We start from the raw sequence: 27,333 nt of genomic DNA on the forward strand, positions 1-27,333 counted from the left end.
GGGAAGCGGGGTTTTATGCATCTGAACATGGCAGACCCTCTTCTTAAACTGCTCAAGCATTTCTTTCTTTCTTTCCTTTTTTTTTAGGGTCTTTTTAGGGTCGCTCCCTTGGCATATGGAAGCTCCCAGGCTAGGAGTAGAATGGGAGCTGCAGCTGCCAACCTACAGCACAGCCATAGCAACGTGGGATCTGAGCCGCATCTGTGACCTACACCACAGCTCATGGCAACGCCTGATCCTTAACCCACTGAGCAAGACCAGGGATCGAACCTGTGTCTGCATGGATCCCAGTTGGGTTCGTTAAACGCGGAGCCACAACGGGAACTCCTGCTCACATATTTCTGATTCAAGTCAAGAACTGCTTGCTGAGGACTTAGGAAGACTATTCACATGTAGCATGCTTTCTCACAGAAATCACACATTTGTTTTCTCAGGGATAGCAGCTTGCACCTGTGTATTTAATATAAAGTCTGAAGTTGTTTTATCCCCATTTTATATGCAAAGAAGGCAAGTCAGGGTCAGGCTAAATAAATTATTTCAGTAAGGCCACAGAATGAGCAAGCCACCACACTTTAAAAGGACTTAAGACTCTTAACATGAGCCAGGCAAGATAATTTACATAAAGTACAAAGGATTTTTGAGGACTCTTCCAGAGAAGGCAAGCTTCCCCAAATCACATTTGATAGGTTCAAAAAATTTAAGTGATGATCTAAATTCTTTTACTAAGGTTTTCATATGCAAGGCAAGTTTCTTTTTGTTTTTGTTTTTTTGCTTTTTAGGGCTGCACCCCATGACATATGGAAGATCCCAGGCTAGGGGTCCAACTGGAGCTATAGCTGCCGGCCTACGCCACAACCACAGCAATGTGGGATCCAAGCCACATCTGCCACCTATACTACAGCTCACGGCAATGCCAGATCCTTAACCCACTGAGCAAGGGCAGGATCAAACCCACATTCTCATAGATACCAGCCGTGTTCATTACGGCTGAGCCACCAAGGTAACTCCTACAGGGCAAGTTTTAAGGATACGTGATCTCTGCTATTCTTATCTTTCTGCCTATAAAGTCACATTTCTTTTAAGTTTAATTTCACATGTCAAATGAGATAGTATGGTCATACTATGAACAATTTACACCTAGAATTATTTACCATGGTTTAATAATGCAAGTTTAAGATACAAAATGTGAGAGCTTCCTGATGATCCAGCAGTGACTCTGTATTGTCACTGCTGTGGCTCAGGTTCCACCCCTGGCCTGGAAACAACTTATGCATGCCACGGGCGAGGCCAAAAAAGAGATAACCATAAAAATTATGGAGAGAAGCATATATTATCCATCTGTAATATTTTTTTAAAAATGAACCAGAATTTGAGCCATGGAGACTTTAATATTCCATAAGAAAAACAAAACACCTTTCATTCAACTATGAATCAATCCTTCGATGACTCAGCAGCTCATGAATATGTTTCAACAACAGTTTAACAACAAAGTAGCACACACTAGGAGTTCTCTCGTGGTGCAGCGGATGAAGGATCTGGCGTTGTCACTGTAGCATTATGGGTTTAATCCATGGCCTGGGAACTTCCACATGCCATAACAGCCCAAAAAAAAAAAAAAAAAAAAAAAAAATCCACAAAACTCAAAAGCACACAAACAAAAAAGTAGCTAACAAAACAGTTAGAAGCCATCATATGGTGGATGGGTAGAAATTCCCATGTTAAGTGACATCACACCTACCGTAGTGTCATTGCTGGTAACATAAACCAGGACGTCGGAGGAATTCCTGCCATTGATGTATCGGTAGCAGTTCCAAACACAGCTAATCAAGTAACCCTGTAAGTGAAGCAGTGATTATTAGATCTTTGGTTTTCAAAGGCAGACAATTTAAAAACATCACTGTAGATAAAGCCATACAAAATGTTTATATAAACTATAAATACACACATTGACTCTACAAAACCAAAAAAGCCTTTAAAATTACAAATGTGTGGAGTTCCTGTTGTGGCGCAGTGGTTGGCGAATCCGACTAGGAACCATGAGGTTGTGGGTTCGATCCCTGCCCTTGCTCAGTGGGTTAAGGATCCGGCGTTGCCGTGAGCTGTGGTGTAGGTCGCAGATGCGGCTCGGATCCCGCGTTGCTGGGGCTCTAGTGTAGGCTGGTGACTACAGCTCCGATTGGACCCCTAGCCTGGGAACCTCCACATGCCACAGGGATTGGCCCTAGAAAAGGCAAAAAGACAAAAACAAACAAACAAATAAATAAATAAATAAAATAAAATTACAAATGTGGGTACAGGAACTTTCTGGCGAAGGATGATACTGTAGCTTTATTTTATCATACCACGAAGAAAGCAGTGGGGAGGGGAGGGCTGAAAACAGGAGCATTTCCAAGAAGAAAAGGGAGTTGAAAGGAGCAACTGCCACATGTATTGCTCCCCAAAGTCACAAAACCATCAATTCATTCACCCAATTCTCATCACAATTTAACTCTGTATCTTTGGAATTTTTATTCTATATAATTCTACATAATTCTATTATATGTCAACTTTACTAAAAGTTGTTCATTGCACATGAATTTGCTTCATGGTCAATAAAATTCACATTTCTATTTTTATAACAAAATATCCAAAGAAGAGAATCAAAATTAAGGTCCAGAATAAAGACAGGCTGGAAATAAAGCATGAGCTCATGGGAGATGTTTTTAAACTCTGAACTCTTCCCACTTTCATTTTGATCCTGTGTAATTAGATTAGAACTAAATGATTTTAAAACCCTTTACAGCTTTGAAATTCTTTGATTACAAGAAGTTTAAATAGGAGTTCCCATCGTGGCTCAGTGCTTAATGAATCCAACTAGGAACCATGTGGTTGCGGGTTCGATCCCTGGCCTTGCTTGGTGGGTTACAGATCCGGCGATGCCATGAGCTGTGGTGTAGGTCACAGATGCGGCTCGGATCCTGTGTTGCTGTGGCTCTGGCATAGGCTGGTGGCTACAGCTGCAATTAGACCCCTAGCCTGGGAACCTCCATGTGGCATGGGAGCGGCCCTAGAAAAGGCAAAAAGACAAAAAAAAAAAAAAAAAAAGAAGAAGAAGTTTAAGTATGCAGAGAAAATGGAGCCCTCCTACATTGCTGGTGGGACTGTAACATGGTGCCACCATGGAAGCCAGTCTGGAAATTCCTCAAAAGGTTAAAGTTACTATTTGTATGGCCTGGCAATTCCTTCCACTCCAAGATATACAACAAAGCAAAATGAAAACACATGTCCAACACAAAAACTCATGCACAAGTGTTCGTGGCAGCATCATTCATCACAGCAAAAGAGTAGAAATAATCCAAACGTCTGGTGATTTAGGACTGAATAGACAAACTGGTGTATTCATAAATGGAATATTATTCAGCAATTAAAAGGAAGTCCTCCTTACACCAGCCAGAATGGCCATCATCAAAAAGTCCACAGATAAAAAATGTTGGAGGGGGTGTGGAGAAAAGGGAACCCTTTTACACTGTTGGTGGGAATGTAAATTGGTACAACCACTGTGGAAAACAGTATGGAGATTCCTCAAAAACAAAATGACCATATGATCCGGTAATCTCACCCGTGAGCATCTACCCAGAGAAAACCATGACTCAAAAAGATACACGCAGGAGTTCCCGTTGTGGCTCAGCAGGTGAAGAATCAAACTTGGAACAATGAGGATGCACGTTCGATCCCTAGCCTCGCTCAGTGGGTGAAGGATCTGGCGTTGCTGGGAGCTAAGGGGCAGGTCGCAGATGCAGCTTGGATCCTGCATTGTTGTGGCTGGGGCACAGGCAGCTCCAGCTCTGATTTGTCCCCTAGCCTGGGAACTTCCATATGCCGCAGGTGTGGCCCTAAAAAAATTAAAAAAAAAAAAAAATCACAAATAAAATAACTATTACTGGAAAAACTATAAATGGAGAAACCAAGACTCTGGTCACATTGATAGCTATAGCAGTAACAGAGGCTAAATCTAGGTCCTCTGACTCAAAAATCTCTCATAAGCATTTCCAACGAAAATGTAAGGGCCTACGAAGCTCAAATGCCTTTTTTTTTTTTTTGTCTTTTTGCCATTTCTTGGGCTGCTCTCGCGGCATATGGAGGTTCCCAGGTTAGGGGTCGAATCGGAGCCATAGCCACCAGCCTACGCCAGAGCCAGAGCAACGCAGGATCCGAGCTGCATCTGCGACCTACACCACAGCTCAGGGCAACACCGGATTGTTAACCCACTGAGCAAGGGCAGGGATCGAACCCACAACCTCATGGTTCCTAGTTGGATTCGTTAACCATTGCACCACAACAGGAACTCCCTCAAATGCCTTTTTTAAGAGCAGTGGGAGGTTCCAGCTACTGAGCTCCTGGGTAATGTCGCCAGGCAGCTTTTTCAGACTAACATTCTTGCAGGTGAATCTGAAATAAACACACACACACACACCCCATTTGAATGCGTGGCTGAAGGACCACACACACACACACACACACACACACACACACCCCATTTGAATGCGTGGCTGAATGACCACACACACACACACACACACACACCCCATTTGAATGCGTGGCTGAAGGAACACACACACACACACACACACACACACACACACACACACACACACACACACACACACACACATTTGAATGCGTGGCTGAAGGACCAAAAACAGGCAGCGGCTAAAGGTAGACCCTTGAATGGCAAACTGCACCAAGTTGGATTTGAGAGTCAGGGGTGCTGCCACCTCCAGGAGGCCTGGGTGGTCTGGGGCTGCCTGCGCAGCCAGGAAGTTGGGGTCGGGGAGTGGGAGCAGCAGGGGCAGGAAGCCTCAACATCTGTGGGTAAAATGCATCCAAATTTGTCGACCACTAAACCACACAAGCAATATCCAAACATGCAGACTGTGTACTTTTCAGGGGGGAAATTGCAAACTCAAATGACTTTCAATGAATCATTTTCCTTCTGCTCCTCCTCAACAAATGACTATTTAAAATGACTTTTCTCCTTAAATGCGGCTTCTTCAAGCTTACTGAGGCTTGATTTTTAAAGAATTGGGTAACTTCATGTCAAATCACAGTGAAAGACAGTAAGCATGAAAAGTTCAAAGCCTAATGATGATTTGAGAATTTTCTACTTATTAGCAGCACACCAGTACAAATTATACCATTTTTATTTTCAGGTTTACAAAGGTGAAAAAGAATAGATAAGCACTCAATTGATGAGGGCAAGGGAAATGGTACAGGTTATTAGTCATTCAACTTTGGGTAATCAATTTGACAACCTTATCAAAAACCTTCAAATGAAGCAGACCTTCTAATTTTAAGAAATACATCTTGAGCAGTTCCCTTTGTGGCACAGTGGTTAACAAATCCATGAGGTTGCGGGTTCGATCCCTGGCCTCGCTCAGTGGGTTAAGGATCTGGAGTTGCCGTGAGCTGTGGTGTAGGTTGCAGACTTGGCTCGGATCCCGAGTTGCTGTGGCTGTGGTGTAGGCCAGAGGCTACAGCTCCAATTAGGCCCCTCACCTGGGAATCTCCATATGCCACGGGAGCAGCCCTAGAAAAGGCAAAAAGACCCCCCAAAAAAAAACAAAAAAAAAAAAAGAAAGAAAGAAACATATCTTGAGAAAATAAATATATAAGAATTTAAGATTGTATGAGTAGAGTTCCCGTCGTGGCGCAGTGGTAAACGAATCCGACTAGGAACCATGAGGTTGCAGGTTCGGTCCCTGCCCTTGCTCAGTGGGTTGACGATCCGGTGTTGCCGTGAGCTGTGGTGTAGGTTGCAGACGCGGCTCGGATCCTGCGTTGCTGTGGCTCTGGCGTAGGCCGGTGGCTCCAGCTCCGATTCAACCCCTAGCCTGGGAACCTCCATATGCCGCGGGAGTGGCCCAAGAAATAGCAACAACAACAACAACAAAAAAGACAAAAAAAAAAAAAGATTGTATGAGTAAATAAGTAGAAACTGTCGCATTGTCCAACAGTAAGTAATTTATAAAAATGATAAATTCACAATACACTGTTACAGAATAATGTTCAAAATCTATTACATTTGTAAAAGCAAATTACAAAAGAATGTTTACAGAGACATCGTGATGGATGCTATGGTAAATAACACATACTACATCAAACACAACATTATATTAAACAGATTTTGGAACATCCAAACAGATTTTGGAATAACCCTAGGTTGGCCTGTGGAAGTTTGGTTAGTGTGTCTCTCTCTCATATAAAGAGAAGGAACAGAATTGCTAGGAAATCAAAAGGCAGTTCGGAAATCTAAAGCAAGATAATCAATCAACATTTGCTCACTTCTTCAGCAGCCACGGATACATATAATAATATTTAGACCGTAGATAAAATCTTTATGCTTACCTTAAAAGTCAACATGATGCTGATAAACAGAAGAATAATAAGGACCAAACAGGTAGGATTCACCGCCATGATATCATCTTTGTAAGGAAAATTAGGAGGCTGCGAAAGAAAAGTGCCTCATTAGCAAACCCCATTAATCATCCAGGATTCTATACCTTAGGCATTAACCAGATGCGCTTATTAGAAAGCAATTAGTGAAAGCAGATAGTTATTATTTAAGGACGCTGCAACACTTCTAGCCTACCTCTACTAATGAAAAAGCCATAAATGGTGTGATGGGGAAAGGCTAGTCTGTTCATATTCCAGGCAATAACTCTCAAAAATAAAAATCAGAGCAAGATGCATGAGTGAGCCACGAACACTTAAAGTTTGAAATCACTGCTCTCTAGAACACCTTGATATTTGGATTTTCTGCAAATTCTGGACCATTCTAATGGGCTTGTGCAAGGGCAGGAGGAAGAAACCTATGAAGACAGTGCCTTCTTTATATAGAGCATTTTTGCTGATACTACTTTCTCTTCAAAGGGCAGGGTCTTTTATTTTTGTAGGTATTTACAGCATTTAGAAAAAAAAGAATTCCAGGAGTTCCCATCATGGCTCAGTGGTTAACAAATCTGACTAGGAACCATGAGGTTGCGGGTTCGGTCCCTGCCCTTGCTCAGTAGGTTAAGGATCCGGCATGGCCATGAGCTGTGGTGTAGGCCAGTAGGAATTTGACCCCTAGCCTGGAAACTTCTGTATGCCGCAGTTATGGACCTAAAAAGGACAAAAGACAAATTTTTTTTTTTTTTTTGTCTTTTTTCTTTTTGTTGTTGTTGTTGTGGTTGTTGTTGTTGCTATTTCTTGGGCCGCTCCCGCGGCATATGGAGGTTCCCAGGCCAGGGGTTGAATCAGAGCTGTAGCCACCGGCCTACGCCAGAGCCACAGCAACGCGGGATCCGAGCCGCGTCTGCAACCTACACCACAGCTCACGGCAATGCCAGATCCTTAACCCACTGAGCAAGGGCAGGGACCGAACCCGCAACCTCATGGTTCCTAGTTGGATTCGTTAACCACTGCGCCACGACGGGAACTCCCCAAATTTAAAAAAAAATTTTTTTTAATTAAAAAAAAAGGAATTCCAACCATGGTGCAACAGCATCAGTGGTGTCTTGGAAACGCTGGGACACAGGTTCAAATTCCAACCTGGCACCATATGATCTGGCACCACCATAGCTACAGCTTAGGTCTAGACTGCGGCTCAGATCTGATCCCTAGCAGAAATGAACCCGACTAGTATCCATGAGGATGGGGGTTCAATGCCTGGCCTTGCTCAGTGGATTAAGGATCCAGCACTGCCATGAACTTCAGTGTTAGGTCGCAGACGCTGAGATCCCCAGTTGCTGTGGAGTAGGCTGGCAGCTGCAGCTCTGATTTGACCCCTAGCCTGGGAACTTCCATATGCCTTGGGTGTGGCCCTAAAAAGACACCCCCCCCAAAAAAAAACTTAAAACCAAGTCCTACCACCTGACCATATTGATCAGCAGGTCAAAGGAAACCCTTTTAAGAAGGATAGAAATCTATTACTATGGCTCATGGTAATGATGGAACTTCACTGTGAAACACGTGTACAGCACTGACGGAAGCCCTCCTTCTAACCAGCTTAGACTGTGCGTGAAAGGCAGCCTCTCTCCTCTCTCCTTCACCACCCAATACTCTGTGCTTGGATCCCACATTAACAGGATTCTGAGACATAGCAAAGGAGAAAACCCATGGTTCCCGTGCTTATCTTCTCCTCCCCAAGGGGATCAGAGCCTCCTTTTCCTGTGGGCAAAAGACTTGAGAAATAAAATCTAAATCACTCTTTATGATCAGCTCATGAAATCAGCCCCATCAATATTGTTCACAAAAGCAACCTAAACTGCTATTATTTCCGTGTCTAACAAACCAACCAGGATGAAAGTGGAAGTCTGTGACCCTTTCCATAAAGACCTTTGCACATTTCCTCAGAAAGATGAAGGTGATTACTACATGCAGTTGAGAAATAGAAAAACACATGCACAACTTATTTTAACTGCATTTCCAAGCCTCCTCATAAACAAAACAGGCATTAGGATTAAGTGGTGTCCTTCCCCAGCCTTCTCAGACAAGCCTCTCCAGACTCCCTCTATCCCAACTTATCCACATGGGCCTCTGTATCAGTGGGGCTCCAACCTTCCCTCTCAACGCTGCCCCTTGGGCACTCGGATGACCTGTTGGCCTTGCTCTCTCAGCCCAGACTGATCTTTAAGGAGAACATTCAGAAGCTACTCACTTGTACTGCCTGGTTTATAATTACAAATAAAAGTAAATGGTGATTGGAGTTCCCGTTGGGGCTCAGCAGAAACGAACCCGACTAGCATCCATGAGGATCAGGGTTTGATCCCCTGCCTCGCTCAGTGGGTTAAGGATCCACCGTTGCTATGAGCTGTGGTGTAGGTTGCAGACGTGGCTGTGGCTGTGGCCAGCAGCTCCAGCTGCAATTCAACCCTTAAGCCTGGGAACTTCCATATGCCACGGGTGCAGCCCTAAGATAAATAAATAAATAAATAAAGTTATTATTTTTTACTGATATTAGGATTATTGCCAGCATCACCAATATTAGCATTTTACAACTGGTGGTACTGAAGTGAATGAGCACGGGGTGCCTGAACAATGTGGGTGGAAGAGAATGTCTAGGTAGCACGTTGAGTGTTCGAAACGTGTGCCGGCACTTTAGCCTCTCTCCTCCTTATAAATCTCTGAACACATGGCAGGCAGTATATAATAGATCATCAAGTAGGCAGGAGCAAAGTTCCCGTCATGGCGTGGCGGTAACGATCCTGACTGGTATCTACGAGGACTCTGGTTCGATCCCTGGCCCCACTCAGTGGGCTAAGGACCCAGCGTTGGCGTGAGCTGTGGTGTAGGTCACAGATGCAGCTCGGATCTGGCGTTGCTGTGGCTGTGGAGGAGGCCGGCAGGTGCAGCTCCAATTCGACCCCTAGCCTGGGGACTTCCCTATGCCTCAGGTGCAGTCCTAAAAAGACAAAAAAAAAAAAAAAAAAAAAAAAGTAGGCAGGACTGTCAAGAGGCTTGCCTTAGCGTCTCCTTACTCAAATCAGCCTTTCCCGGCCCCTCGTGTGACAGGCTACGTGGAGATCATGTCGCCTCAACAATTCCAGGATGCCTTTAGGAGCTCAGTGCCAGCACATCATCACAGAGTAAAAACACAAGTCCTAAAAGACAGTGGTACTGCTACAGCCTGCTCATCATGTATAAACACCTTCATGCAGAAACACTTAGCTGTATCCCAAGGGATAATAATATATAAAATTAGCACAGGGAAAATACGCTAAAACTGACTTGACACTACTACACTCTATGAAAACATAGACCTGTTTTCTAATAAACAAAAAGAAGCTACTTCTAACAAGAATGACAACTCCAATAACAACAACCTAGTACTTTTAAGGAGCTAAACACTAGAGGCTTTTCATACTAGGGCTGCTGAGCACTAGTTGTGTAATCTGGGCTCTTCTGTCCAAAAAAGCACAAATCCCTGTGGCCTCGCTTCTTTCCTGCCTCCATCCCCTCTATCTCTCCTGCCACTGAACTTTCTGACCTCCGTTCTCCCATCAAACCTCCAGGCTGTGCCTCCCAATCCAGGAAAACCCTGTTCCTTCCCCCATGCTCAGAAACTACTACTAAGGAGTTCCCACTGTGGCCCAGAGGAATCAAATCTAGTAACCATGAGGTTTTGGGTTCGATCCCTGGCCTAGTTCAGTGGGTTAAGGATCCGGCACTGCTGTGAGCTATGGTGTGGTTCGCAGATGCGGCTCGGATCCTGCGTGGCTGTGGCTGTGGCCAGCAGCTACAGCTCCGATTCGACCCCTAGCCTGGGAACTTCTATATGCCTCGGGTGCAGCCTTAAAAAGAAAAAAAAAAAAAAAAAAAAGAGTAAGAAAGAAAGAAAGAAACTACTATTAAAACCTCTGAAGAATGAACATTTTCTCCATTTAAAACATTCTAAGATTTTGAAGAACTTACATTTTAAGGTATATTCGTAATTTTTAAAAGCAAAGATTAAAAAATGCAAAGGCAAAGGCTATTCTAGTCCCACACCCTCTATAAGCTTCTTAATAGGCAGCCACCAATATTCACTCCTATGGTCACAAAGAACACTTAACAGAAAACCAGTCCCTAAGAGAAGCTTGAGGAAGAAAGGGGTTCTACGGCCAAAGAAGTCAGAGAACCAGTGATTAGTAGAGTTCCACTTTTCCCAGAGCCAGCGGAGGCACAAGGCTATCCTCTGCTGATAACGAATTGCCTTTTACAAAAATAAGACAATTAAACTAGCTTGTAATTTAATTAGGTAAGCATATTGAATACCGTCATTTCAGCCACCAAATTATCCAGCTCAGGAGGCTCTATTTTCCCAAAAAGCATCCTACGAAATAAAAAAATCTTGTCTCTATTCAGAAATCACTCAAGGAGTTCCCGTCGTGGCACAGTGGTTAACGAATCCGACTAGGAACCATGAGGTTCCGGGTTCGGTCCCTGCCCTGGCTCAGTGGGTTAACGATCCGGCGTTGCCGTGAGCTGTGGTGTAGGTTGCAGACGCGGCTCGGATCCCGCGTTGCTGTGGCTCTGGCGTAGGCCGGTGGCTACAGCTCCGATTCAACCCCTAACCTGGGAACCTCCATATGCCGAGGGAGCGGCCCAAGAAATAGCAACAACAACAACAACAACAACAACAACAACAAAAAAAAAGACAAAAAGACAAAAAAAAAAAAAAAAAAAAAAAGGAAAATCACTCATCAGTGACTCAGATGCACGTTGGAAATCCACAAATTAATATGCATGGGAATGTCGATTTCGACATCTCTATATCCCTGACTTGACCAGGTCCCCTTCACAAAGAAACACAGTAACTGGGAAGGCCACATACCAGCTGTCGTATGTATTCCTGGATGGAGTTTGGATACACAAGGATGGTGATTGCAACCAAGGTGTTCAGGGCAAAATCAAAGATCTGGTAGCAGAAGAAGGGGATGATCCAGGCTGCGTGTTGCTGAGCATAAGAGAGAATAAGACGTTAATATGTTCGATAGTATAAAACATTATTTTTTTTTGAAATCAGAGATCTTTTCTTGATCTGAAGGGAAATGGAAGAGTAGAAATTCATTAAAGCAAGTAGGTCACGACGGCAGCTTGGTAAACCAAACAGAAGCAGTCAACCAGTGGGGAGCCCTGGGGAACCCGTTTCAGAGACTAGCCCCTGGTTTTTCCTGGTAATATTAACAGGAGACTTAAAGCGCCCAAGATTCTTACAGGAAAGTGAGAATCATCATTTCTGCCCTCTTACAGACAGCTGCACAGGTTATACATGTGTAGGGGAGAGACAAAAAGGCCCAGGACCTTATTGCCAAGCTGCTTACCTTGTATGCTCCGTAAGTCGCCATCGCACAGATCAGGATCATGAGAAGAGAAATGGCGATAGCAATGCACATGTCTGCCGAAGAGGTGTGTAAAAAAGAAAGTAAAAAAGAAAATCAATAGTGGCTCCGATGTTTTACCATTTGTTAGTCTCTCCTCAAAGGCCTTTTGTTTATAAACCAGTTATAAAAGGGAGAATTATACTAAGTAAGCCAGCAGTGTTCTTTTAGAATTTGAGAAAATGACTGCTTCTTTTTTTTTTAATGAGAGTTGCAACGTTTATTTCAGGTTCTCTCTTGTTTTGTTGTTGTTGTTGTTGTTGTTTTTTGTATTTTTTTTTCTTTTTTGCCACACAGGCAGTATGTGGGAATTCCTGGGCCAGGGATTGAACCTACACCGCACAGCAGCAACCAGAGCCACAGCGGTGAGAACACAGGAGCCTCAACCCGCTAGGCCATCAGAGAACTCCCGAGAAAATGATTGTTAATGAAAGCAAAGCGCCCAAAGGATGCTCTCCCTAAATCACATATGGCTGTATTATCTATGTGTCTATGTATATATTAAGAGGTTGATTTAAAGCTAAGTTTATTTCAAAATGGAAAAGGGATATTGGTGACAGATACTCAATATATCTATAAATACATCTATACACACATTTAGTTAAAAGTTTAGTCTTCTGGTCCACCAAATTTTACACACACACACACACACGGTCTTCTTTTAACATACAGGTATCTAATATGTATTTTATAAATTCATGTATGTCTCATGTCCCTACTAAAACCCCTGGATGACCTCCCATCTCATTTAAAATAAAACCTCAATTTCTTATCAGGACCCTTATGTCTCTGCTTACTCTAGAGCATGCAGATGCCTCTAAGCTCATTTCACCTCATCCCATGCTTTCTTGCTCATGCTAATCCAGCCATGCCATCTAGCTCACTAAACACAGCAAACTCATCCTATCGTAAGGCCTTGCCTTTGCAGTTCCCACTCAACAGAAGTAACATGGCTCACATTTTTTGCATGAAGCTCTGCCTTTTTAATCATTTAGCTCTCAGCTCAAATATCAACAGAACCTCCAAGAGATCCTCCCTGGTCCTCCTAAGCAACGTGGGGCTCACCCACACATCACCATGCCACAGTTTTATTTTTTTTCTTTTGGTCTTTTTTGGGCCCATCCTCGGCATATGGAGATTCCCAGGCTAGGGGTTGAAATGAAGCTGTAGCCGCTGGCCGACGCCACAGCCACAGCAATGCCAGATCCGAGGCATGTCTGTGACCTACACCGCAGCTCACGACAACGCCGGATCCTTCATCCACTGAGCAAGGCCAGGGACTGAACCTGCATCCTCATGGATGCTGTTCAGATTTGTTTCTGCTGAGCCACAACAGGAACTCCAGACAGTTCTATTTTCTTTACAGCATTATTATCTCACTTCCATTTGTTATTTGTGTGCTGTCTGTTTCCCTCTGCTAGAGGAAGCTTCCTGAGGAACAGGGGTTTCTGTCTCACTCACTACAGCAACCTCACCATGGAGAAGGTGACAGGTGCCACACAGGGGCACTGAGCCCTTGAAATGTGGCCAATCTGAATTGAGATACGCTGTAAGATTGAAATGCACCCCAGATTTCAAGGACTTGGTATTTTTAAAAATGCAAAATATCTCATGAATGATTTTTATACAGGTTGTAAGCTGAAACAATATTTCGGATATACCGAGTTGAATACATGGTTAAAGCTAATCTCATTGGTTTATTTTTACCTTTTTAAATAAGGCGACTAGAAAATTTGAGGTTACTTCTGGGCTTGTATTAGATTTCTGTTGAACTGTGGGGCTCCAGAACAAAGCCTTTATCACAGGAGGTGTAAAGTGAAGATTAATTCAAGAGGTCACATTACCATATCTTTAGGCGATTCTGATGAGAAGTACCCAGGATGGCTGGATTTATGACTGGGTTTCTAAAGGTAGCCTGCAGGGTTATCATCAGGCTAAGGAGAATACAAGAACCCTTCCAACAAAATATCTGTACAGTGCTGCAAGTTTCCAAGGCATGTTCAGATAGCTCATTGAGTCCACCTAACTCTAAGGTAGGAGTTACTGTTCCCAGGAAACACATTACGAAACCAGAGCTCAGAGGTTATACAACTTGCTGAGGTAGCGTCTGCATCAAAATGCTAAACTATGACTAATCCCACTAGGGTTTTTTTTTTTTTTTTTTTTTTTTTTTTCCGCTTTTTAGGGCTGCCCCCACAGCATGTGGAAATTACCAGGTTAGGGGTCAAAATGGAGCTACGGCTGCCAGCTTACACCACAACCAAAGCAACGAGGGATCCAGGCTGCATCTGTGACCTACACCGAAGCTCACGGCCAATGCTGGATCCCCAACCCACTGAGAGAGACCAAGGGTCAAATTTGCATCCTCATGGATACTAGTTGGATTTGCTTTCCGAAGTGCCATGAAGGGAACTCCCTATCTAATCGCACTCACAGGGATTAGACAGGGTGCTACCTAGCTGTGAAGGAGGTAGATCAAATGCAGCAGCGGAGGTCAAAGTCCCAGAAAAATCACAGAGCCTCCCTAAAAGGACTTGGACATCAATATGCGCTTGCTATGTGCAAAGCCTGTTAGAATTTGTTGCCATCTCTGAAACTTGAATCAGGCAGTTTACTATTTTTTTTGTCTTACTTTAACAGTTTCCAAATTCTGTTCAAGCACATTTTGTAATGAAAAAAAAAAAAAAAATGAATTTAGAGTTCCTGTTGTGGCACAGGGAGTTAAAATCCAACCACAGTGGCCTGGGTAGCTGCTGAGGCACAGGTTCGATCTCCAGCCCAATGCAATGGGTTAAAGGATCTGGCATTGCCACAGCTGCAGAGGTTGCAGCTACAGTTGGATACTAGCCCAGGAATTTCCATATGCCTTGGGAACAGCCAGGAAATAAAATCTTAAAATTCTTTTAAAGTTAGGAGTTCCTGTCGTGGCTCAGTGGTAATAAGCCCAACGAGTATCCATGAGGACATGCGTTCAATCACTGGCCTTGCTTGGTGGGTTAAGGATCTGGCATTGCCATGAGCAGTGACGTAGGTCGCAGATGCAGTTCGGATTTAGCATTGCTGTGGCTGTGGTGTAGGCCAGGAGCTGCAGCTCCAATTCAAACCCTAGCCTGGGAACTTCCATATGCCACGGGTACAGCCCTAAAAAGACCAAAAAAAAAAAGTTAATTTTATAGAAGCCAGCACAGATCTTAAAAGATGTGAATAGACAGAAAAGACAACAAGCAAACAAATCAACCCAAGGCTTTATTCAAAATATTAAAACAGTAATAACCTTTATATTACTAGATTATAATACATAAACTATATAATTAGAACCTTTATTAATTGAAATATTAATACAGAAAAATCCCAAAATCTTAATAAGTATTATATGCCCTATTCTGGAAAAAAAGAAAGTCACTCCAGAACTAAATCTCACATAATCATTAAAAATTTTTTTTAGGAGTTCCCGTTGTGGCTCAGTGGTTAACAAATCCGACTAGGAACCATGAGGTTGCGGGTTCGATCCCTGCCCTTGCTCAGTGGGTTAATGATCCGGCGTTGCTGTGAGCTGTGGTGTAGGTTGCAGACGCGGCTCGGATCTAGCGTTGCTGTGGCTCTAGCGTAGGCTGGTGGCTATGGCTCCGATTCGACCCCTAGCCTGGGAACCTCCATATGCCGCGAGAGCGGCCCAAGAAAATGCAAAAAGACAAAAAAAAAAAAAAAAAAAAATTTAATTTTCGTCTTTTTTCAAAGAATATAAAACTCAGGAGAAACTTACCTTTTTTTTAAATTTTTAAATTTTTTTGTCTTTTTAGGGCCATTCCCGCAGCATATGGAGGTTCCCAGGCTAGGGGTCAAATCGGAGCTGCAGCCGCCGGCCTACACCACAGCCACAGCAGCTCAGGATCTGAGTCGTGTCTGCAACCTCCACCACAGCTCATGGCAAGGTCGGAGGCTTACCCCACTGAGTAAGGCCAGGGACTGAACCTGCATCCTCATGGATACTCATCGGGTTCATTAACCACTGAGTCACAACGGGAACTCCAGGAGAAATTTAAAAGGGATAAATAAAATGAAGTCTCCTATCACCGCTTGCATTGCGATAGCAGAGAAAAATGTTCCTTTGAGAGGACGAATATATCATAAGCATGTCAAAGAGATAAGAGAAAACAAATAAAAGCAGGTGAAATGAGCCCAAGTGTAAAGCAAATAAAAATGCAGAGCCGATAAGATAAAACAGACTGATAAACCTTGTATCTCCTGGCCATCTAGAGCACACAAACAGGTGTACCATGGTAAATAATATAATACACTGTTACTCTGAGGAATTAAAATTCATCCCTTTTAATTACATCACAGGCAAATGAGAACTGGTTCTGGGAACAACACAGGGGTTCGGATAACAACACAGGGATTTTCACAATCCGTGAAGTACTGGTCAGGGACAGGAATACCCTTTACTTACTGTTTGCAAAGTAGCTCAACCAACCCAAAGTCTGAGGACACCAGCGTCACGTGTTTTCTTAAGTTAAATTCCTGACTTCTTAACACAGTCCTTTGTTGAAAACGATCCTGAGAAAAGCTTTACCACAGGCCACAAAAGGCATAACGAGAAAAACGTTTCCTGATAACTTAGTCAATTAATCATTGAAATAAAACAGGCATATAAAGGAGTTGCCTGAAACGCCCTTGTTAAATAATCCACTTCTAATTCTGTTCTCCCTTTGCATTGCTTGGATTTGTTTCCTCATAAAACTGGTCGCTAGGTAGGTAACTACCTGATTCACGTTCCCATATCTCACTTGCCTCATCGTAGAGTCATTCTTTTTTTTTGGCTGTGCCTGTACCATGTAGAAGTTCCCGGGCCAGGGATCAAACCTGCGCCATCGCAGTGACAATGCCGGATCCTTAATCTGCTGCAACACAAAGGAACTCCTCAGAAGCAATTCTTTTTTTTTTTTTTTTTTTTTTTTTGGTCTTTTTTCCTCTCCTGGGGCCACTTCTGCGGCATCTGGAGGTTCCCAGGCTAGCGGTCAATCGGAGCTGTAGCCACCGGCCTAGCCAGAGCCACAGCAACTCAGCATCCAAGCCGTGTCTGCAACCTACACCACAGCTCACGGCAACACCGGATCCTTATCCCATTGAGTGAGGCCAGGGACCCGAACCTGCAACCTCATGGTTCCTATTCGGATTCGTCAACCACTGCGCCACGACGGGAACTCCAGAAGTAATTCTTATGATTCAATTTCCTCTAATTTTTAGCCATATTTCTAGCACTGCCATTTATGAAAAACAACACGTGTGAGGTGTACTCTCGCCGTTAAGTCTAGAGAACTATTTTCAGATGAATTCACAGCAACAGCATGATGAGCTAAACACAAAGCCCTTGACCCCTATGGGGGTAAAAAGAAAACCCAGGTAACTCCTTCCTATGGGAGTTTGAAAGCTTGGGGGAGGATAAGCATAAGGTACTAATTTTATTCCCCTAAAACAGAGGGAAAGTTCTAATATACTCTTTATTATTTGCATTGCAAGTTTTTATAACTTTTTTTTTCTGAAGTATGTTCAAACAGAAGAGGGTTTTTGGGTAACTTGCTAGTTTATAACTTTATTCTTTTTTTTTTTTTTTCCTTTCTTTTTAGGGCCACACCTACGGCATATAGACGTTCTCAGGTTAGGGGCTGAATTGGAGCTAGAGCTGCTGCCTCAGCCAGATCCGAGCCGCATCTGTGACCTACACCACAGTTCATGGTAATGCCAAATCGCCAACCCACTGAGCGAGGCCAGGGATTAAACCTGCATTCCCATGGATCCTAGTCAGGTTTGTTACCACTGAGCCATGATGGGAATTCCCTATAACTTTATTCTTAAATCCAAAATTTCTTTCATGAATACTAAATAGGTGTGTAACATGGGATAAAAAAATTTGAGGCTGGAAAGATTGACAGGACATAATCCTTGCTCTGATGCTAAGAAGCTACTAGGGGAGTTCCCGTCGTGGCGCAGTGGTTAACGAAGCCGACTAGGATTGCGGGTTCGGTCCCTGCCCTTGCTAGTGGGTTAAGGATCCGGTGTTGCCATGAGCTGTGGTGTAGGTTGCAGACGTGGCTCAGATCCCGCGTTGCTGTGGCTCTGGCGTAGGCCGGTGGCTACAGCTCCGATTAGACCCCTAGCCTGGGAACCTCCATATGCCGTGGGAGCGGCCCAAGAAATAGCAAAAAGACAAAAAAAAAAAAAAAAGAAGCTACTAGGAAGAGTTGGAAGAATTCAACAGGAGGTGACAGATGACAAGCTAGGGGAGTTCAGTGGGGATAATATTATTTTCAGCCAAGAGGAACAAAAAAGAATTTATGGGAAAACATGGTTATTTGGGTGGGGTCTTTTTTCCTTCATAAATTTTCTCTTATTAAGATATAACTCCCGTACGATAAAATTCACCTTTCAAAAAGTGTCTAATTCGGGGGTTTTTTTTAGTACACTCAGAAAGCTGCACAGCCATCACCGCTTATACCAGAATATTTTCATTCTCCCAAAAAAAAAACGCTTAGTAGTGACTCCCCATTCCTCCCTCCCTTCAGCCCCTGGCAACCACCAATCTACTTTTCATCTCTACGGAGTTGCCTACTCTATACATTTCATGTGAACAAAATCATATGATATGCAGCCCTCTGTTTGGCTTACCTCACTTAGCATAATGTTTCCAAAGTTCATCCACATTATCAGGCGTTAAGATTTCAAATGGGAGTTCCTGTTGTGGCGCAGTGGAAACGAATCTGACTAGAATCCATGAGGATGCAGGTTCGATCCCTGGCCTTACTCAGTGGGTTAAAAGATCCAGGTGTTGCTGGGGCTGTGGTGTAGGCCAGCAGCTCTAGCTCCGATTCGACCCCTAGCCTGGGAACCTCCATGTGCTGTGAGTGCGGCCCTAAGAAGAAAAAAGAAAAACAAGCAAGGAGAGTTGAGATGTCTGAACAAGAAGGTAGGGTTAGCCTTATACACACGAATTTGCAGAAGGGATGGAGAATCGGCACCAAGCTTTCATTCCCACCTTCTAATGTGGCTTCCTATTCTGCAGAGGCCAGAAAGCTAAAACCTAAATTTTCTTGCAGCTGGGTGCTAGAAACATATAGGGTTTCTCAATTAGATGTGGACATATAACAAAGACTCTCTCCTCTGACTAAACAACTGAGGCCCTGTCTTTGACCCCTTTGGTCAAGTTTTGGCAAGAATCCCACTAAGTCAGTATACTTCATTCTTGGTATCTGATGACTCTGATATCTGGTCAAATCTCGTATCCTCCACCCTCAAGAACGTATCATCCTGGTCTGCATGCAGTAAGAATCTTGTTGAGGGAGTTCCCGCTATGGAACAGCAGGTTAAGAATCCAGCATTGGGAGTTCCCGTGGTGGCTCAGTGGTTAGTGAATCTGACTAGGAACCATGAGATTGCGGGTTCGGTCCCTGGCCTTGCTCAGTGGGTTGAGAATCTGGCGTTGCCGTGAGCTGTGGTGTAGGTTGCAGACTCGGCTCAGATCCCTCGTTGCTGTGGCTCTGGCGTAGGCTGGTGGCTACAGCTCCGATTCAACCCCTAGCCTGGGAACCTCCATATGCCGCAGGAACGGTCCAAGGAATGGCAAAAAGTCAAAAAGTCAAAAAAAAAAAAAGAATCCAGCATTGTCTCTGAGGTGGCTTAGGTCGCTGCAGAGCCGAGGGTTTGATTCCCTGCCCAGAACAGTAGGTTAAGGATCCAGTGTTGTCACAGCTGTGGCTCATATTTGAACCCTGGCCTGGGACTTTCCACATGCTGTGGGTGTGGCCAAAAAAAAAAAAAAAAGTCCTGTTATCTAGCAAGTATCCCCCCCTAGTCTTGATGTCTTCTCTTAATAGTTTTTTTTTGGTTTTTTGGTTTTTGTCTTTTTGACTTTTCTAGGGCTGCTCCCTCGGCACATGGAGGTTCCCAGGCTAGGAGTCTAATTGGAGCTGTTGCTGCCGGCCTACACCAGAGCCACAACAACGCGGGATCTGAGCTGCGCCTGCAACCTACACCACAGCTCACGGCAACACCAGATCCTTAACCCACTGAGCAAGGCCAGGGAACAAACCCGCAACCTCATGGTTCCTAGTTGGATTCATTAACCACTGAGCCACCATGGGAACTCCTTCTCTTAATAGTTTTCCATGCACCGACTCCACCTTGATCCTTGGCTATAAATCCCCACCCATCCTGGTAAGAGGGAAAATTGAGCCTGATCTCTCTCTCCTGCTATAAAGCCCCCACTGTAGTAGCCTCTCTTGAATAGAATCTTCCTAATCACCTTTATCAAATGTCTGAACAATTTTTGTTCATTAACACAATAAAACTGAAAAAGGCTCAGAAAAAGGCATACTGTGTGAACCCACAAATTTCAAGCACATGAAACAAATGATAGATCAACTGGTGACACAAATGGCTGTGGTAAGTCTACAAAGAAAAGCAGGAGGTCCCATTGTGGCTCAGCAGGTTAAGAATCCAACTAGTATTCACGAGGATTCAGGTTCAATCCCTGGCCTTACTCAATGGGGTGAGGATCTGGCGTTGCCATGAGCTGCAGCATAGGTCAAAGACAACAGCTCAGATATGGCATTGCTATGGCTGTGGCTTAGGCTGACAGCCACAACTACAGCTCCGATTTGACCCCTAGCCTGGGAATTTCCATACACTGTAGGTATGAACCTAAAAGCCAAAAAAAAAAAAAAAAAGAAAGAAAGAAAAAAATAAACAGTTCGGAAGAGTGGCATCAATCTCTGAGATCAGAGGGGCTCCTTAGAAAGTTAAGATAAAATTCAGTTCCTCAAATCAGGCTGATACACACAAGTACTTGCAGTACGATTCCTCAATTTACTTTATTATAAATATGGTTTTGTACCTATTTAAGAGTTAATAACAATCCTAAAAAGAATGAGGAACTCCAAGTTATTGTTAACGGAAAAAGCAAGCTAGGTGTTCATTGCATAGGATACTTTTCTGAAAGGTTTGAAATTTTTCAAAACGTAGATGTGGAGGGGGTAGGGAATGATCCTAATTCTAAATCTACGCTAGGTTGTAAATCACATCCTGGTTTCAAAAACACTGAAAGGCAAACAACAACAAAACGCATCATCAGAGAAGCAGCACATGACAAACAGCAGGGACACCTGGACTAATTTAGTTCTTGCTCAGCCACTGCCAACTTAAATATGGGATTCTGCAGGCTTGATGTACCTTGTTTTAAAAAGACACTTAGGGAGTTCCTGTCGTGGCACATGGAAACAAATCCAACTAGGAACCATGAGGTTGTGGTTTCAATCCCTGGCCTCGCTCAGTGGGTTAAGGATCCGGCGTTGCCGTGAGCTGTGGTGTGGGTCACAGACACGGCTTGGATCCTGAGTTGCTGTGGCTCTGGCATAGGCCGGTGGCTACAGCTCGGATTGGACCCCTAGCCTGGGAACCTCCATGTGTCCCAGGTGCGACCCTAAAAGGACAAAAGAACAACAACAACAAAAAAAGAAGACACTTAGCAAAGTATTTTTTCTGGTTTTCTTGGAGGCAAAGTGGGGGAAATGTGTACCAAACAAAACAGTTTGGTTACATGGATCATCTAGATGAGGAGGTAAATGATTCTATCAGACATCTTCCATTTGCCTTTCCCAACCCAGCCTTCCCCGTTCAGCACGCAGACCTGGATGGACCATTGTCAACAGAGCTCCTTTACCCTCTGGCGTCAGCTGAGTTCAGCCAACCAGGAGCCCAGGCAACGGATCAGACAGAGGAAAGAGGCACCCTTGGGTTGGCACTCGTAGGTTGGCCCTAGACCAAAGTAGCACGATTCCTCATCAAGAAGCAAACTCTGGCGTTCCCGTGGGGCTCAGGAGATTAAAGACTCAGCCTTGTCACTGCAGCAGCTTGGGTCCCTACTGTGGCGCAGGATTGATCCCTGGCCCAGGAACTTCCACAGGCTGCGGATGTGGCCAAATATCAGATAAAATAAAGAGGCTACCTCTACATGACTCTTATTTCTAGCTCTAGGGACCACCACCACCCATCCCTCCCCTTCAGGTCTGGGAATAGTAACAGCTGGCCTCAATTAACCAAATTACTTCACCATTCACAGTGGTCATCTTACTCCTCCATCTTTACAAAAAGATCTTGAAAATAAACATTCGTTGAATTACCCTTTAAAAAAAGATGTGGGAGTTCCCATCCCATTGTGGTGAAGGGGAAACTAATCCAACTAGCATCCATGAGGATGTGGATTGCTCAGTGGGTCAAGGATCCGGCATTGCCATGAGCTGTGCTATAGGTCACAGACATGGCTCAGATCCCACGTCATTGTGGCTGTGGAGTGGGCTGCAGCTGTAGCTCCGATTTGACCCCTAACCTGGGAACTTCTAGGCCGCACCTACAGCCCTGGGGAAAAAAAAAAAAAAAAAAAAAAAAAAGGCAAAAAAATTAAAAAAAAAAAAAAAATTTTTTTTTTTTTTGGTCTTATTGCCTTTTCTAGGGCCGCTCCCCACGGCACATGGAGGTTCCCAGGCTAGGGGTCGAATCAGAGCTGCAGCCACCGGCCTACACCAGAGCCACAGCAATGCAGGATCTGAGCCAAGTCTGCAACCTACACCACAGCTCACGGCAATGCCGGATCCTTAACCCACTGAGCAAGGGCAGGGATCGAACCCACCACCTCATGGTTCATAGTCTGATTCTCACTGCGCCACGACAGGAACGCCCTAAAAATTTTAAAAAGACGTAGTCAAGGTGTAGAATATGCAACTATTTTGAGTCATGTGATGAAAGCATGGGAAGGTGGATGGAGGAAAATAAAGGGCCAGGATGGTTCCCATTGCTCAGCTTCCCCTGCTATTGCATACGTATGTCCATTTCTTCCAGATGTTGGGATGTTATGCACAAGTGGACAAGCTCTGCAGATGCACTGCCAAGCTGGGTAGGGGTATGTGAACAGAGAGCAAGTAGGCAGCCTGGGCCTTTCTCTACGTGGTGCCAAGAGCCATACAGGAAAGCCCCAGCCGATCTTTTTTTTTTTTTTCCTATTTCTTAGTTTTTAACATCAAAAGTTTTAAACACACTCTATAAGCATACACAGAGCCATCTAATGAATCCCTAGCACCCATTTTGCTTGTTCTGTTTCATCTTGGATCACTCAATTTCTGTCCATTCTACCGCTGGTGGAAATCTGGACTGTTCCAGATTGGGGCTATCATGAAGAAGGGCCATTTTTACACATGGCTTATGACGGACACCAAGCATGCATTTCTGTAGGGTACGTATCCAGGAGCAAAACTGCTGGGTCACAGGGTGGGTGTATACTTAGTATTTAGTTTTCCCGAAGTGGGTGTACAATTACATCCCCAGTTGTAGCAACAAAATCCCGGTGGTTGAAGCCACATCAAAAGGTGTCATTGTCAGTTCTGTTCATGTTGCCATTTTAGAGGAAGTGATTCACCACTGTATTTCTTTTTGCCCTTTTTTTTTTTTTTTTTTTTTTTTTTTTTTTGCTTTTTAGGGCTGCACTGCAGCATATGGAAATTGCCTGGCAAGGGGTCGAATCAGAGCCACAGCTGCCAGCCTACACCACAGCCACAGCAACACGGGATCCGAGCCGTGTCTGCAACCTACAGCAGAGCTCACAACACTGAATCCTTAACCCACTGAACGAGGCCAGGGATTGAACCTGCATCCTCATGGATCCTAGTCAGATTCATTACCATGAGCAACGACGGGAACTCCCTGCATGTCTTTTACAACTACTCAGGAGATTATTTTCATATGCTTATTGGTCATACAGATACCTTCTTTTGTGAACTTATCTGTTTTTCTCTTCTTGATTTCACGCAGAACCATTTACTATAAAGACTATCCTTTCTTCAATAAATGTAGTTTTCTCTTTTTTTTAGGGATTGAATCTTTATTGTTGAACAGACCTTTGGAAAAATTATCAAAATACAGAATTGCCTCTATTACTGGGTGTGGGTTTTTTTGTCTTTTGTTTGTTTGTTTGGAGCAGTGTTTTTATCCTAAATCAGCTGCCTATATGTAGTAAACAAAAACTCTAGATTATTTTTATGGCCATTTCCTTCCCAGACCACGTATATGTATCTACCCAGTGAATAAAGTTAGTTTGGCTTAAAAGACAATTCTGCTGCAAGATTTATCAGAAATTAATTTGGATGATCTGCTGTTTGGCATTATGCTTGGCTCTGACACTTTCTGTTACAGTTCTTTGCCAGTCCATTAAAATTTCACAAATAAAATTACAATAAAGTCTACTTATTTGAATTTTACCTGTTTCTGTTCTCCCCTTAATGTCCTTTACCTGTTTCAAAATCAAATCCAGGCTCTCATTTTGCATATAGTTGCATCTCCTTTGTTTTCTCCAGTCTATGACAGTTTCCCATTCTTTCCTAGGGTTTTTTACGTATTTCTATATACAAAAATTCATAATAATATTTATAAATGTAGATTGATGACATAAATGTTTATTTATAAATTATACTATGAATTTTTGTGTATAGAAGTATGTAAAAAATACAAATGGTAAGGAGTTTGCCTTTTTTTGGGGGGGGGGGCCTATGTCCATGGCATATGGAAGTTCCCAGGCCTGGGATGGAACCAGCACCACAGCACCAACCACTCTGGATCCTTAAAACCACTAAGCCATCAGAGAACTCCTCTAGATTTTTTTTTTTTTTTTTTTTTTTGTCTTTTTGCCATTTCTAGGGCCGATCCCACGGCATATGGAGGTTCCCAGGCTAGGGGTTGAATCAGAGCTGTAGCCTCCGGCCTACGCCAGAGCCACAGCAACGCAGGATTCGAGCCGCATCTGCAACCTACACCACAGCTCACGGCAAAGCCGGATCCTCAACCCACTGAGCCAGGGCAGGGACCGAACCCGCAACCTCACGGTTCCTAGTCGGATTTGTTAACCACTGCGCCACGACGGGAACTCCTCTAGATGTTTTTAAAAGAGAAATCTTTATATTTTTTCTTTATCTCAGTGGATTCTTCTACACATCCCCTATCCCTTTTTTTGTTTCTTTAAGGCCGTACCTGCGGCATATGGAGGTTCCCAGCCTAGGTGTCGAATCAAGAGCTGTAGCTGCTGGCCTACACCACAGCCACAGCAATAAAGGATCCAAGCTGTGTCTGTGACCTATACTGCAACACAAGGCAACACAGGATCCTTAACCTACCAAGGGAGGCCAGGGATCAAACCCACATCCTCATAGATACTAATCGGGTATATTACCACGGAGACACAACAGGAACCCCTACATGCCCCATTTTGATGTAAATAACAGGTATGTGGCTTTCTTCTACCAGATCATTTTAGGAAAAGATCAGATGGAAAAGTAAGATTTTATCTGCTCTGTCTGGATAAAATCTTTTTTTTTTTTTTTGGCTTTTTAGGGCCACACTCACGGCATATGGAGGTTTCCAGGCTAGGGGTCTAATTGGGGCTGTAGCTGCCGGCCTAGGCCACAGCCACAACAATGCAGGATCCAAGCCTCACCTGCAACCCACACCACAGCTCACAGGAATACCTGATCCTTAGCACAATGAGCAAGGCCAGGGATCGAACCCGCATCCTCATGGTTCCTAGTCAGATTGTTTCTACTGCACCATGACAGGAACTCCTCCTGTCTTGATAAAATCTTGAGATGGCTACCACCATTCCAAAAATATACCACCTTAAAATTGATATAAACCATAATTTGCACAATTCAAAGCAACTGATTACACCCATTTCAAGGACTATTTAATCCTATTTAATTTATGTGTGTTACATGCAGAAACGTTTGTCAGCCATAATGACCTGTGACATACAAACTTCTTTTTAAAAAGGAGATCAGGAAATTCCCACTATGATCAGCAGTAACGAACCTGACTAGTATCCATGAGGTTGCCAGTTTGATCCCTGGCCTTGCTCAGTGGCTTAAAGGATCTGGCATTGCCATGAGCTGTGGTGTGGGTGGAAGATGGGATTCTGATCCTGCTGCTGTGGCTGTGGCTGTGGCTGTGGCCAGCAGCTATAGCTCTGTTTCAACACCTAGCCTGGGAACTTCCATATGCTGCATGTGCAACCCTAAAAAGCAAAATAAAATAAAATAAATTAAAAAATAAAATAAAATAAGATCAGAACATATAAAAAGGGTATGTCAGAGAAAAGAAGTTAAAAAAAGATTCACTCAAGTGAACGAATAGTCATTCTTCTACACCTTTTTAGCCATGCAATTTAAACGACCAGTCGATAGTCCTAAAAAAGTAATGACAAACTATTCATTTCTTTCAAATATATAAAATTTCAGAGAAACTGCAAATGCACTGGAATTAACATCCAGGACACTGCAAAACAATTACTATGGTAAGTCTAAAGTACCAGCAAGCCTTTGAAGTCAGCTAAATTAAGCCTATACTGTCAGATACTCACTACCCAGCTTAATCTCCAGCAATCAGAATAAAGCAGGCAGTGTCAGTATTTGATTCGGATACAAAGCTTTATCATTTAAAACTTCTTTCTCTTACCTTAATTACTTTGAAAAGGAATCCTGCTACCGGGAACAGTAAAAGATAATTTATTTTTAAATGTCAACCGAACATATTTATAGCTTATATAGTCTTTTAATTCAGGGGAAGGATGGCAGAGAGAGATTAATTTAATATTAATGGAACTCATTATCCTTTCCAGAGGAATTCATCGGCGCAACTGGGTTATTGAGAATACAGAGAATGAGCAATGTTCACAGCAGAAGTCACGCCTCAGTCTGATAAGGTCCTGAACCCCAGGATAATCTAATGTCCTGACTTGGTATCTCTTACGAAGGACACGAAGCATCTCCTGGTTTTCCAGTCCCTTCACTTCCAGCTCTCGTCAAGCTCCTCCTCCCGACAGATAATGTTGGGTCAGGACCCGATCCTTCCCTGTGCTCTTTAGTATCTCATGCCACAAATACCATGTTGAAGCTGATGTCCTCGAATTTACTTCAGCCCTGATGTCTGGGTTACAGATTCACATATCCAAGGACATATAAAGGCCTACACTTTTAATACAGCTCACGCTTCCATGATAACATCTCTAAATAGGAACAGCTAGTAAGGAGTTCCCGCTGTGGCTCAGCAGTAATGAACCCAACTAGTTTCCATGAAGATGAAGGTTCAATCCCTGGCCCCACTCCGTGGGTTAAGGATCTGGCAATGCAACTCTGCCTTGAGCTACAGTGTAGATTGAAGATGCTCAGATCTGGTGTTGCTGTGGCTGTGGCATAGGCTAGCAGCTGCACCTCTGATTCAACCCCTAGCCTAGGAACTTTTATATGCCACAGGTTTGGCCCTAAAAAAACAAAACAAACAGGAGTTCCCGGTGTGGCACAGCGGAAACAAATCCAACTAGGAACCATGAGGTTGGAGGTTTGATCCCCGGCCTTGCTCGCTGGGT

At 43.7% G+C, this 27,333-nt stretch overlaps 1 protein-coding gene across 1 annotated transcript in view; it reads right to left on the reverse strand.

Moving 5' to 3' along the window:
- The window catches only part of LAPTM4B (lysosomal protein transmembrane 4 beta), an 82,485-nt gene that overhangs the window by 22,872 nt on the left and 32,280 nt on the right, over nt 1-27,333 (reverse strand). The window contains exons 3-6 of the mRNA XM_005655356.3: nt 11,823-11,896; nt 11,333-11,455; nt 6,385-6,483; nt 1,739-1,834 (exon numbers count right to left, since the gene is read on the reverse strand). Coding sequence (XP_005655413.3) covers nt 1,739-1,834; nt 6,385-6,483; nt 11,333-11,455; nt 11,823-11,896 — 392 coding nt within the window. The remainder of the gene's footprint in view (nt 1-1,738; nt 1,835-6,384; nt 6,484-11,332; nt 11,456-11,822; nt 11,897-27,333) is intronic.

The sequence above is a fragment of the Sus scrofa genome, chromosome 4 (assembly GCF_000003025.6).
Source record: "Sus scrofa isolate TJ Tabasco breed Duroc chromosome 4, Sscrofa11.1, whole genome shotgun sequence".
Lineage (NCBI taxonomy): Eukaryota > Metazoa > Chordata > Mammalia > Artiodactyla > Suidae > Sus > Sus scrofa.